Consider the following 14,210-nt stretch of genomic DNA (forward strand, 5'->3'; position numbering starts at 1 on the left):
TCGAGCTTAATTTTGGACATATTCACTTTGTAAGTTGAGAATTTCATTATAATTTTTTTTTGCCCAAGATTAAATACAAATTGTATAATCAAAGAAGTAAATATTATACAAACATATCTCTGCAATATATACACAGTATAGTGGAAAAATAAGTGCTGGAAAAGTGGCCCAAAATAACTTACAGCTATCTTTAAGTTTAAATAACATTTTACAGTAACAACAAAATATAACACAAACCATGAGGATAGACAAAGAATACAAGATATAACTTTTTATTTATTTATTTTTTATTTTTTTTTAAGTTAACTGTTTGACCTTTTTTATGCCTTTATTGGTTAGGACAGTATATCCTCCTGTTATACAAAAATGACATTGAAGATTTTTTTGCTGATGCTCACATGTTTAACTGGAAAAAGTTAATATTAGATTAAAGTCATACAGAGTCAGGGTCATAAAGGGCTGCAACTTTGTTTCCTTCATCCAGTCTTTGCTTATTTTAAGAGAAAAGCTTATCAAGGACCTTTGTGGTCTGGAGACAAACTCACCTTGGATGGATACTGAGACAGTTACGGAGCTAGACGTGTAGAGTTCTTCTCATTCTATGGCCTGCTATCCTCAACTCTGCAAAAGTTTTGACCAAATAAAACAATAATGGACATATTAGGTCTTTATGTTTTAGCAGTGCTGTTTTTAATCCATGGACCCTCCATTGTGCAAGGTATGTTTAATACAATATTGAAATATTTGCTTTCATAATTCTTATTCTGTATATATATATATATATATAAAATGTATTTATATAGCACAATTCATACATCAAAGCAATTCAATGTGCTTTACAAAGAAAAGTAATACAAAAACAGATAAAAACATCATAATAATAGTACAAGATACACACAGACACAAGAAAGATTAAAAAGATGGGATAAAAAAGACATAAGAAACTGTAAGGCTGAACAGTATAGCTAGATTTAAGAGCTCAATCATAAGCACGTGAAAAAATAAATGTTTTTAACTTTGATTTAAAAATCAACACATTTGGGGCGCATCTAAGATCTTCTGGTAGTTTGTTCCAGTCGTGTACAGCAGAGACGCTAAACGCAGCTTCTCCATGTTTTGTTCTAACTCTTTGCTCCACTAGCTAGGCTATATATATATGTGTTTGGATGATTTTTTTTCAGTAATCCTTTTGTAGAATATATTTAACACTAGAATCTGTAATAACATATCTTATATAAATGATTAGATTTTGATAATTATTCAACAAACAATACAAAGTAGGCTGTGAAATCATACAATACTCTCATCTTTTTTTCATTTTTTTTTTTCAGTGTGAACAATTTGAGCAATGATTCAATGATTTAATATATTCTACAAACAAAAAGTAGCTATCTTAATTTAAATGCTTAAGGGATCAATGTTTATATATATATATATATATATATATATATATATATATATATATATATATATATCTCCACTAAATCTATATTTATATCTATATCCAACTATCCAATAGGATTTATAATTCAAAGTTAATTGTTGGCCAAAAAACAAACAAAAAACAATTAATTTTATATATATATATATTTAAATTAATGAATAATTAGGATGACAGTATCACATCTGAAAAGGTGAGTTTACAAAAAAATTTAAATAAATTCCGCAGCCGAGTCGAAATAGTAGCTACATAGAACAGAGGCTCGAACTGGTGAATCATTTTTGGGAATCTCAGTTGAACGGACTGATTCACTAATGACTGTATGGGGGCACGTTTAGGCTGGCTGAACCGATTCACTAGAATGAATCTAAATTGCCACGCCAACAAATGTGAGACAGTTTAGGTAAGTGCATAATTATATTTTATCCAAAATAAAAACAGCTACAGCGTTTGTACAGCTAGCCTATACAGCTACAGCGCTTCTCGTTGGATAGAATATACTGGATGATCTACAATACATTATCATTCTACTGTTAGGCCACTGAAAAAGTTAGCAACTTTATTGGTAATCTATGGGTAACCCCACCAACAAAATGAGTAGGCTTAGGCTATAGCAAATTTTACAAGACAATCGCATGAGGTTCAGATGTTCTACACAGTAGCTCCTAAATCCATAAACAGAGTTACTCATTGAAAAGTTATTCCTTGCAAAAGTGATTTTTTTCCCCCCTAAATTGCCATAAAAACTTAAGTCAGGGTCATGGTCATGGTCATTAAGATTTCATTTAACACCAACCTGTAGTTTCGCGTCTGGCATTTTTCCTGACTCAAGAAATATATGCTAATATGTAATAAGTTGGACCTGAGCAGTGACGCCCAACTATCAAACCAGCAACAACACTTTTTAAATTTTTATTTATTTAAACGTATTTAAATTTTTGACTATATGGACACATAATAGATTGTCATATGTCCAATTGGCACACCAAGTGATGTTTTGTCAAATTAGATTGCTGGTCAGAGAAAATTAACCCATTCTTCTCTGAGCAGGTCAGTGCACCAGCGGTCAGTTCCAGTGTAGTAATGGTCAATGTATAAATCAAAACTGGAGGTGTGATGGAACAAAGGATTGCACGGACGACTCTGATGAACTGAACTGTCGTGAGTATCGTTGGGTGAACACTGACTTGTTGGATTGACCCATGACAATGTCATGTCAAAGCATCTGCCAAATGCACAAATGTAATGCACTTTATTATTATGCACAGGAAATATCTTCATACATTTTCTCATTGTATTTTCAGCTATATCAACTTGTAGCTCTGTTGAGTTCAAGTGCCTGACAGGAGGGGAGTGTATTCCTCAAGCGTTTGTATGTGATGGAGAGCCGGACTGCACCGATGGCTCCGATGAGCAAAGAGCCTGCAGTATGTCTATATGTGCCTTAAATGACTGAAATAATACAGTTAATTCAGCAAATAAAATGGGAGTATTAACATGACCCTACTGTTTGTTTTCTAAGGTGGTCAGACATGTAGCCCAAACCAGTTCACTTGTCGAGAAGGGCAGTGCATTCCCAAACAATACAGATGTGACCATGTATCAGACTGTGTGGACAACTCGGATGAGAACAACTGCAGTAAGAATGTTTCTTTATACTGTAAAATAAAATAAAAAGTTTTTTAAACAGGCACCTATTTATGAGTATAGTTATTTAGAAAAATCTGTCATCTGTCACATTCAGAATATTTATATACAGAAAAAGTATATATATATATATATATAATATAAAATCGAATATATATGCAGGGTTCCCACGGGTTCTTGAAATCCTTGAAAAAATTAATTCAGGGCCCTGGAAAGTTTTTGAAAATAAACATACATAGATACAGGTCCTTGAAAGTGCTTGAATTTATTTGTAAAAATTCCATATTACTCCCTCCGGTCCGCTAATGTGTTATTTCACCAACTCTTCGTGGTCTATGAATACTAGCTTGCTTGATTTACGCTAGTTATGCACATTTACACGTTACGCTAAGTGTTTCCCGCGTGAAGTACTTACTTTGTGTTGTACATTGCCATGACGTTCACATGTTCACGAAACTACTACGATGATAGGCCACCTCAGCGTTTCATTTACACACTGTGAAACATTGCAAAAATAGGCTGAAACGATGTAACCTTACTCTCTCTTGAAATGTGTCCCCACATTAAGTCCTTGAATTTGAGGGTATTAGACCTGGAAAGTCCTTGAAAGGTCCTTGAATTTGAAGTTTACCAAGGTGTGGGAACCCTGTATATGGTTCCGCTCAAAAGATTACATAGCTCTTGCAGAATCTGCTAAATGTTTATTATTTTAACAAAATAAGAGGGATCATACAAAATTAATGTTATTTTTTATTAAGTACAGTCCTGAATAAGATGTTTTACATAAAAGATGTTTACATAATATAGTCCACAAGACAAAATAATAGCTGAATTTATAAAAATGACCCTATTCAAATGTTTACATATGCTTGTATGCATAAGAACATTGGACAGTTTAACTGCTCAGGACAAACAAGGGACTCATGAACAACCATCACAAAACAAAAAAACAGCCGTGGTTCATCGAGGTAACAACACACAGTTTTAATAATCAAGGGTATGTAAACTTTTGAACAGGGTCATTTTGTCTTGTGGACTATATGTAAGTCAAGTCACCTTTATTTATATAGCACATTTTACAATACAGATTGTTTCAAAGCAGCTTTACAGTGATAACAGGAAAATAATGCAACAAAGTTTGTTTCTAGAAGAAAATAGTGTCATAGTCCAGCTTTAGTCCAGTTCAGTGATGGTTCATTTTTGTTGTAAAAAAGTATATGTAAGTATCCTTTATGTAAAATATCTTATTCAGGACAGTACTAAATAAATAAAATACTTTTATTTTGAATGATCCCTCTTATTTTGTTAAAGTAATTAACATTTTGCAGATTCTGCATGGTGTATGTAAACTTTTGAACACATTATTAGTCCTAAATTAAATAAAATGCAAATATAAAAAAACGAAATGAGGCTTAAACATCTGTTTAGTAACAAATGTGCATGTTTATTTTAGCACTTCCATCATGGAAACAAAATAATGTAGCCTAGGCCTATAAAACATTTAAATAAATATGGTGGCAGTAAGAACATCTCTTTCTACTGTACAATGAAAAGAAATTTGCCATTTACCATTCTTCAGTAGCAGTACAGACTCTTGCTGTTCAATATATAGAAGCTTAAAAATTCTCATAAAGTTAGAAAATTAAAAGTATTATTTCAATAAATATTTTTTTTAATAATCTAACATAACATATACTTGTTAATGATATTATTTGATCCAGAATGAACTTCAAAAACTAAAATGTAGGCTATTGCAAACAGGCCTCTGATGAATGTTACAAAGGTCTTTAGCAATGCTATCTTTACAAGACAAAAGGCATATGACCACTTTTAATTGTCCAATACACATTAAATCTCAAGATAAATCAGTTACCATTTTAATATGGTATGCTGGTGGTGGGTAATGAAAAAAAAAAAAATCATCAGGTTTTGGAATGCCAATAAAATGCATCACATTTCCTCTTGTTGAATCCAGATTACCCCGCCTGCACAGAGAAGACATGCGCCAACGGTGCTTGCTATAACAACACTCAGCAATGTGATGGGACACTAGATTGTCGAGATGGATCAGATGAATCCAACTGCAGTGAGTGAGAGTGTACTATCAATCAAAGATGCCAATAAAGCATGTTCAGATGAATGTTCAACATTTGACCATCCTTCCATATTCTTTGTCTTTTTTCCCTGAAACAGCGAGGCGTTGTCAGTCGCATCAGTTTGAATGTGCCAGTGGATACTGCATCCCGATGTCCTTCGTCTGTGATCACTGGGATGACTGTGGCGACAACAGTGATGAGCAAAACTGTGGTGGGTCCCACAATACACCTCAGTAAAATAATGTCAAATGTTTTTGAAATAAAAAGCCTGTTGAATTGCACTACTTGAAAAAAAATAGGCATTGCATTAACCATGCTTGCATTTGAATGCATTGTATTTTTAGTGCTTACATTTTTATGGGCTGAAATTCAACATGGTTTAATATTTAAGCTGTGAATATTTCAATTAAAAACATTTCAAACACCTTTTCATTATTAAAAATTCAATAATCTAGATTCACCTTTCATATTTCACTTCCAAAATATTCAAACTGTTTAAAAATACAACCAATAATATTCAACAGGCAGTTTTCGGTCCATTTTATTTCGCTTTGCAAATTCGCTTCCACAAATTCAGTGGTTCAAATTCGACAGTAAATTCAACATTGACGTCCAGGAACTGCAGGAAAAGCAGTAGATTGCCGAGCATACTCTCCATCTGCTGTTAGTCGACCTCACCATCAGATGGTGCAAAAGCGCGTGTTGAAGACCAGCAACAGTTAGAAAAAGTCATTCATTCATAAAACTCATTTACAGCAATGTAAGTGTATTTGTGATTATTATGACGGCAGTTTTATGTTAAATTCAGTGTCTTCATGGTTACTTTTCCTGTGTAGCCTACATGCATCTTTCTCTACCGTGAACGAGATTATAATGTTATTCCCCGATGCGGATATACAGATCCAATGTTACATTTTTGAGGTTGACATATATTTCTCTTGGTTGTTTAGTTGCCTTAACTTTATATTGTGGCGATGTGCTGCATGCAGGCTATTAGGGTTTCCCTCAATACTTAAGGATTCCCCTGCTGGACATATACAACGCTTAACGTAGCTTAATGGACTACAGTGATGTAAAAGACCAAACTCGCAGGCAAGCAGATGGACTCAGAATAACGCGCAAAGCTTAATGCTGAGCGTTTCCCAGTGATAGATTGGCATACAGATGGCTTGATGTTGGACATTCGCACATTTAGGGACCGTCTCTAAAGTGTATACGACTTTGGTATACACGTTTCTAACTCCGATAGCATTTGAATAGAACGGCTTACAGTCATAAAACCAACTGTAAAGTGTTCATTTAGTGTCAGGCATAATGCGCACCCTTTGGATTTTTGATATTTATTCAAATAAATTGAAGTTTGCTATTGAAGTTAGAAACGTGTATGCCAATGTTGTATGCAACTTTAGAGACGGTCCCTAAATGTGCGAATGTCCATGTCAAGCCAATTTTTACATTTAGTCATTTAGCAGACGCTTTTATCCAAAGCGATTTACAGTTAAACTAACAATAGGAGGACAATATGCAAGTGCTGTGACAGTTTAAGCTAATGCAATACACGTATGCATACTATATGTATGTTTGATTTTATGCCAGTATATCACGAAACGCTCAGCATGAAACTTTGCGCGTTAAGTTCATATTCTGAGTCCATCTTCTTGCCTGTAGCCTATATAATAGCCTACAGCCTACTTCCCTAATAAGGTGCAAGATTGGTCTTTCATATCACTATCAACGGAAGGGGAATCCTTGAGTATGAGGTATTGAGGGAAACCGATTATAATCCTGTTCATGGTAGAGAAAGCTGATGACATGTAGAATACACAGGGAAAGTAACAATGAAGTTATTGAATGAAACATAAACACAGCTTTTGTGTGTTTATCATCTTTTCCGCATATACTGACACAGATAATCATTTTCATTTTATGAATGAATGTCTTCGTCAGCAACAAGCGCTTTTGCACCATCTGATGGTGAGGTCGACTAACAGCAGATGGAGAGTATGCTCGGCAATCTACTGCTTTTCCTGCAGTTCCTGGACGTCAATGTTGAATTTACTGTCGAATTTGAACCACTGAATTTGTGGAAGCGAATTTGCAAAGCGAAATAAAATGGACCGAAAATTGCCTGTTGAATATTATTGGTTGTATTTTTAAACAGTTTGAATATTTTGGAAGTGAAATATGAAAGGTGAATATGGATTATTGAATTTTTAATAATGAAAAGGTGTTTGAAATGTTTTTAATTTAAATATTCACAGCTTAAATATTAAACCATGTTGAATTTCAGCCCATAAAAATGTAAGCACTAAAAATACAATGCATTAAAATGCAAGCATGGTTAATGCAAGGCCTATTTTTTTTCAAGTAGTGCAATTCAACAGGCTTTTTATTTCAAAAACATTTGACATTATTCTACTTCCATACACCTCACCTATTCTACCAAAGCTACTGTCATTAGAGAAAGTTAAATGTATCAGGAAGTGAATACGGGAGGGTTTGGTTCTTAATATGTATTGTAATCAGTCAAAATATACGTACATTAGGTCATTAATAAAAGTACCAAAATGTTTTTGGTATGTGCTAATACCCTGATTTTTGGACATGGTAGTACCATGTACTTTTGACTACCATGTAAGTACCATAGTACATAGCTAACTTATAGTCTTTTTTCTGCCACATAAAGCCCTGCTGTGTTGTCTTCTTTGCCAGGGTATCGGACCTGTGCTGGGTCAGAGTTCGCCTGCAGTAATGGGCGCTGTATGCCTCAGCAGTGGGTGTGTGATGGCATCAACGACTGTGGAGACTTTAGCGATGAAAATGGATGTGGTGAGACTGACACCTCCTCTCTCCTGTCATTACGCAACAGATTCAATCACATCTATTATATAGTAAAAAACATATGATTAATTAGTTAAACCTAAATGCTGAGGATTTCATACCTTCAGACCCAGGTATCCGAGACTGTTACCCTGGTGAATGGCCCTGTCCTGGCTCTTCGATGTGTGTGCCCATAAACAAAGTGTGTGACGAACACCCTGACTGCCCTGGTGGAACAGATGAGAGCAACACTACAGCACATCTGACCTGTGGTAAATACCTAAAAGACATTAAATGAATTTAATTAAATTTTTTACATAATTATTATTAATAATAATAAGTATATTTAGTTTAATATAATAGTTAATGTAATAAGTATACTGATATCAGTGTACTAGTAGTATACTTGTAAGTGTACTATTTCAATACTACTTACTTGGGACACTTTTTAGTATATAAAAGTATACGTTTAAGTCTACTGTAAGTGTAACAGTAGTAAACTTAAAGTGCACAACTAGTTCACAACTATGTTTCTCATTTTACTGCTTCTGTACTAGTGAACTTATAAGTATACTAGTAGTACATTTTATAGTTTATGAAAGTACACTTTGAAGTGAATACTACTAGTTTAGTAGTTTTATACCACAAGTATACTTGTAAGTTTTCTTTAAGTGAACACAACATCATACTTAAAGTGCAAAAATAATATATAAATAGTAAACTATATGTATACTACGATGTTTTTTTTATACTTTGCATTTTAAAAACATTTTATTATAGTTTCACGCATGCTTTTTTTAATCAACACTTGAATGTGGGTAAGTTTAATTAAAAAAAGGCAAAGTATTAAACAAAAAGCTGAAAAAAAATCTCATTTTTTATCAAAGACTACGTCCAGATCGGGATTTAGAATGATGATCAAAACACGATCGAGTAAGTTAGATCGAGTCCATCAAAGCTTCATAGTTCTTGTGTTCATCATTTCATTCAATAACGTTAGACAGTTTTGATTTATATGCTGTTTAATGTTTGATGATCGCGCTGTTTTACATCTGCATAAGGAAATCCTCTATCACTTTTTTCTGCTTTTCTTCACCTGTGTTTTGATCTGGGGATTCGGTTACTCTTGCAGAAGATGCGTAATAGCGCCCCCTACCATGTATAACAGTGAAAACATGGATAGCCAGGAAATTCAGTTCATGGAAAGAGCAAAGTAGATTTGAAGTAAATAGGACTAGCCTACTTAAAAATTCTGATACTCAGAATTAGGTGTTCACGTCTTGTGCAATGTACAAAAATATAGATTTTTTTTAGAAAAAACATTAAAGATGCGTATTTTGCGACCAATATAAAATACTTACATTATTCCAACAGCCAAATTAAGCCAATTATGCCACGCATAAGTTTCAGAAAACCGCTTCACAAATAACTGAAGTGCATCGAAGTTTGTATTACCTATTTAATTGTTGTGTGTTGGAAATACGAATAGCGGTCAAATCCAATAGATCATCACCAAAACATGGCATGGATCACTTCGTTGAGGCACCATTTCTTCCACATCTTATTACTTTTTAAAAAAATACATTTAATGGATATAGCAAGTTGATTATAAAATTATCATTATTTTACTTTATTTTCCTGATCATATGTACACAGGTCATAACATAAATATCTTTCAGTGGTGTATGAGATGGGGGATCCCTGATTACAGGACAATTTAGAGTATTTTATTGAGTATTTATGTGTATTGAGTTTTTACTTCAGTCACATGTGTCTGGGTTAAAGTCACATTTTATTATAATACTCATGATGACCAGATGTTCTTTGATGTGTGTTTCATATGTTATGCATGTGACAGACAGGCTGTGATCACTCAGCTGCCCCAGATACTTACAGTAACTAACTACCTCTGATAACACTCTCTGTCCTGTAGGTTTAAACCAGTGTTCTGCTCTGAGCTGTGAGTACCGCTGTCATCCCAGCCCGCAGGGTGGAGCCTGCTACTGTCCCGATGGCTTCACTGTGGCCAATGACAGCCGCACCTGTGTGGGTCAGTGCATGATACCCCTTTATTATCTGATTACAGATAAAATCTGGATAATACCACATTATACTAGACAGAATAATCTCTGTGAGTTTATACAATCCAGTTTTTCAGAATAACCCTTAATTTATTGGATTATCACTTTAAGACGGATTTAGCATGTGGGTTAATGACTAATAAGGTTGTCTGAGATTATGAAAAGGAGAAATCTTAAAAAATCTAGTTCAAAATGCAAGTGTCAAGTTCTCAGAAATGTAATTTTTGTATTCAGATTGCCTTCATACATTTTTGATAGATATTTAGTGGTGTTAAAATAATACAATGTTACACCTTACAACTTAAATGCATGTGAGAATACATAATCATTGTTGTTTAAAAAAAAAGAAGAAAGTATTTTAGGTATTATAGTTTTCATTTTACACGACAACAAAATGGCTTCTTGTCACATGACAATAAAATGGCTATTTTTAGACAGATTTACTGCTTTTTTAAAAGTGAAACTATATACAATCTCTGGACTTTTCCACCACCTAGACATTACTTTAATCCCAACAAAAATATAAAAATTACTTTTAATTCAGAAATGTAAAATGTATTCAAGTCATTGTATGTATGAATGCATTTATGATTAACTTAATAAATCTGGACAAAAGAAATGAATCACGTCATTGACCCATGTATGTGGTTCATCCTCAGACTATGATGACTGTAAAATTTGGGGTATCTGTGATCATTTCTGTGAGGATCGCCCAGGCACACATCATTGCAGCTGTGCTGATGGATATTTCCTGGAGCAGGGTCATGTCTGCAAGGCCAATATTTCAGGTGAGTGGAAAAAACCCCTGAAAATGCTTTTAACATGCTAAAATGTGTCAAACATAATGCTTGCCTTAATGAATGGTATTTCTAAATTTCATTCTAATGTAACTGTTTGAGTTCGAAATTTTTATACAGGATCACAGCAGCCCTTCCCACAGTACTAGGAATCCAATAAATATGTAATTTAGTAATATAATGCAGATAAAAATAGAAATGGTATATTCATATATTCAAATGTTATAGTATTATAGTAAACAGTTATTTCACTTTTTAGGCTGCGCACAGCATTTTAGAATTGTATCTACATTTTCGATAGTACGTTGTAATGTCTCTTGTCTTCTTGGTCCTCACAGGGGGTTTACCACAGCTGATCTTCACAGATGGGCGTGATATCAAGATGGCAGATATACATGGGCGGTTTATCAGACTTGTAGTCCAGTCAGATGGTAAAGGTTATGCTGTGGGTGTTGGTTACAACTGGCACACTCAAAGGATCTTCTGGACAGATACCAATTCTCAGAAGGTGTTTCATGGTTTATAGTGTGAAATTACAATGTACTGTAAATGTGAATACAGTTATGTTCACAAAAAACAACAACAAATTTTCTTTCAGGTTTACTCCATAAATTTTGATGGTAGTGATAAGACGGAGGTGCTGTCTGAAGCAGTGCATAATGCCCAGAATGTGGCTGTGGACTGGATCAACTTCAAGCTCTACCTGGTTGAGGAACGTGTGGAGAGAATTGAAGCATGTGATTATGATGGGGGAAACCGTGTCACGCTGATCGCAGAAAACTTGGTGACTCCTCATGGGCTTGCTCTGGACCCAACTGTGGGGTAAGTACAGTTTGTGTGTGGATTTGATTCAGTGTGTTGTAAAGGAAACTTTAACTCATCTACCTTCTTGTCTGATTGCTCTATACTGTCTCCTACAGATACATGTTCTTCACAGACACTGGCTATAACACAGATAATGTAAAATTGGAGCGGGCCTTCATGGATGGTAGTAACCGGTTTGAGTTGGTTAAGACCAGACTGGGTTCCCCTACTGGAATCACCTTGGATTTGGTTACCAAGAGAGTTTACTGGACAGACAGCCATTTTAACCTGGTAGAGACCGTCACATATAGTGGCTTGGACAGGTATTATACTCCGCAACTCACTATTTTAAACCTTTTAGGACCATGTAAATGAGTGGTTCTCAACCAGGTGGCCAGAGCCCACTAGGAGGCCTTAGCAAATATCCAATATCCTCAATATGACCTAAAATGATTTAAAATAAGGCAAAACAATTACAAATCAGGATATTTCTTATTTTATTGCCTCCCCTCCAAAATAGTGTTATATATTTATGAAACACACTTTGATGGGATTTGGTCAAATTCAGTGGATTTCAACCTATGTCAAAAGTGAGGAACAAATTGTGATTTATACAGAAAAAAACTGATTTGTAGATGTTCTTATGCGTACAAACTTTTTGTGCTCATAATATACCAGTAATTAGAATAATCCAACATTGTTTATTAAAATGTAAAGACAAATAGACAATCAGGTTAGTAAAAAATAAGGTGGATACATATGACCATGATGATGAGATACTTCTTCTGAACCATAAAGTGGTAGGCCTATTTGTGGGCATTCTGTAGGTGGAGATGATGTGCTTGTTCACATTGCGCTCAAATTTAAAATGAAATGTGATTTATAAAGTGGGATGCATTTAGGAAAAAAAATTGTGCTTATGGACATTTTATCAGTCATTCATAGGATCATTCAAGGATTTTTAAAATCCTTATCGAGTAAATTATGAAAAATTTACTGTCATGGGGCCTTTTAAACATTGTTGTCGACAATGGGGGTCTTTGTAGACAAAAGGGTTGAGAACACTGATATAGTGCATTTAAAAAAAAAAACTGATTGCTAAATTTATGTTTATATTTGTGCTCTCAAATGTGCCTCCAGGAAAACAGTGCTGAATGGAGGTCATCAGGTCCCCCATCCTTTCGGGATTTCGGTATTCGAGAACCATGCCTTTTTCACTGACTGGGTCAAGATGGGTGTGATTCGAACCAACCGCTTCAATGGCAGTGACCCGACTTTTCTCTACCGCTCCACTAACAGGCCTGGACAAATTGTGGTTTCCCATCCAGCTCTTCAGCCCTTCGGTAAGACAAAGTTGAATGTTTATAATACAAACTATAAAATACTCACAAAATTAACAAGGCCAATGCTAAGTATACATCATAATTGGCCTTTTCTGGAGCCGGTGTTGCTTCTTCTAAATGACGACTCCAGGCTCAAGATCACTGAGATAGAGCGTAAACTCTGGTTGGCTGGCATGACTGCAGCAAAAAAAAATTGTTGTTCTGAGGTGGCTTCCTCCGCACCAATTATCAATAAAACACTGGCTTCAAGCTCTTCTCGAGGTGATCTACCTGGAGTGGTCATCAGCCCGTATTAATAATGCCAAACTAAAAACGTTGGTGTGATGTGATGTGGTGATGAGGGAGGGAGGGTTGGAGGGAGGGGGGGTTTTCGTAGCTAAGGAATGTGTGGTGTATATTGCTTATGTTTAATGCAATTACTGGAAGTAATGTAACTGCACAAGTTATTGTTGTTATTGTATCTTGGCAAAATTGAAAATAAAAAAAAAAGTGATTACCAAAAAAAAATAATTGGCCTTTTCTGACCGCAGTGATAAACCCATGTGGCAGACACAATGGCGGGTGTCAGCAAATCTGCCTTCTGAGTCACCGCACTGACAACGATGGACTGGGTTACCGCTGCAAGTGTCGCCTAGGATACGACCTCCAGGATGACCGCCACACTTGCTTTAGTGAGTGACAGACAGAGCCTGCCCTGCAAATCATGAACCTCACTGTTTGTTTTGTTTGTTCACAGGCTTTATTTTCAGTTCAACTGCACCAGATCCTCTGAAACAAACATGTCTGTCTCTTTCAGAGATTAAAGATTATTTACTGGTGGCTACTGCACAAGCGGTCAGGGGGATTCCTCTTAACGTGTCTTCTCAGGAGGATGTCACCCTGCCGCTCGCTGGCATGGCCGAAACCTTCTCTGGTTCTGGAGTGGAGTATGATGGCTCATTGGAGACAGTGTTCTACAATGACAGAATGCGGCAGCTCATTTACAAATCACCCATCAATGGCACCAGTGAGTCACCGGAAAACACGCAGCTTTTTTGTTGTTGTTTTTTAACAATTGGATACTAAACTGTTCAGTGATTTTCAAACTTATTTTATGCGAAGTAACATCTTTGATTAAATCCAAACAGCAATGTTAAAATTAATCTGATATTATAAATATAACATGGAAAAAAATAATTCCA

General features: G+C 35.2%; 1 protein-coding gene across 1 annotated transcript in view; it reads left to right on the forward strand.

Annotated features, from left to right (window-relative positions):
- Window positions 1–508: 508 nt before the first annotated feature.
- Window positions 509–14,210, forward strand: part of lrp2b (low density lipoprotein receptor-related protein 2b) — a 56,611-nt gene continuing 42,909 nt past the window's right edge. Inside the window, exons 1-16 of the mRNA XM_082152648.1 lie at window positions 509–718; window positions 2,492–2,602; window positions 2,746–2,868; window positions 2,964–3,080; window positions 5,064–5,174; window positions 5,282–5,395; window positions 7,897–8,013; window positions 8,133–8,276; window positions 9,938–10,054; window positions 10,745–10,873; window positions 11,221–11,390; window positions 11,481–11,704; window positions 11,803–12,009; window positions 12,827–13,029; window positions 13,560–13,700; window positions 13,826–14,035. Of these exons, the coding sequence (XP_082008774.1) occupies window positions 652–718; window positions 2,492–2,602; window positions 2,746–2,868; window positions 2,964–3,080; window positions 5,064–5,174; window positions 5,282–5,395; window positions 7,897–8,013; window positions 8,133–8,276; window positions 9,938–10,054; window positions 10,745–10,873; window positions 11,221–11,390; window positions 11,481–11,704; window positions 11,803–12,009; window positions 12,827–13,029; window positions 13,560–13,700; window positions 13,826–14,035 (2,305 nt within the window). The 5' untranslated portion in view covers window positions 509–651. The remainder of the gene's footprint in view (window positions 719–2,491; window positions 2,603–2,745; window positions 2,869–2,963; window positions 3,081–5,063; window positions 5,175–5,281; window positions 5,396–7,896; window positions 8,014–8,132; window positions 8,277–9,937; window positions 10,055–10,744; window positions 10,874–11,220; window positions 11,391–11,480; window positions 11,705–11,802; window positions 12,010–12,826; window positions 13,030–13,559; window positions 13,701–13,825; window positions 14,036–14,210) is intronic.

The sequence above is a fragment of the Leuciscus leuciscus genome, assembly GCF_965113295.1.
Source record: "Leuciscus leuciscus genome assembly, chromosome: 21".
Taxonomy (NCBI): Eukaryota; Metazoa; Chordata; class Actinopteri; order Cypriniformes; family Leuciscidae; genus Leuciscus; species Leuciscus leuciscus.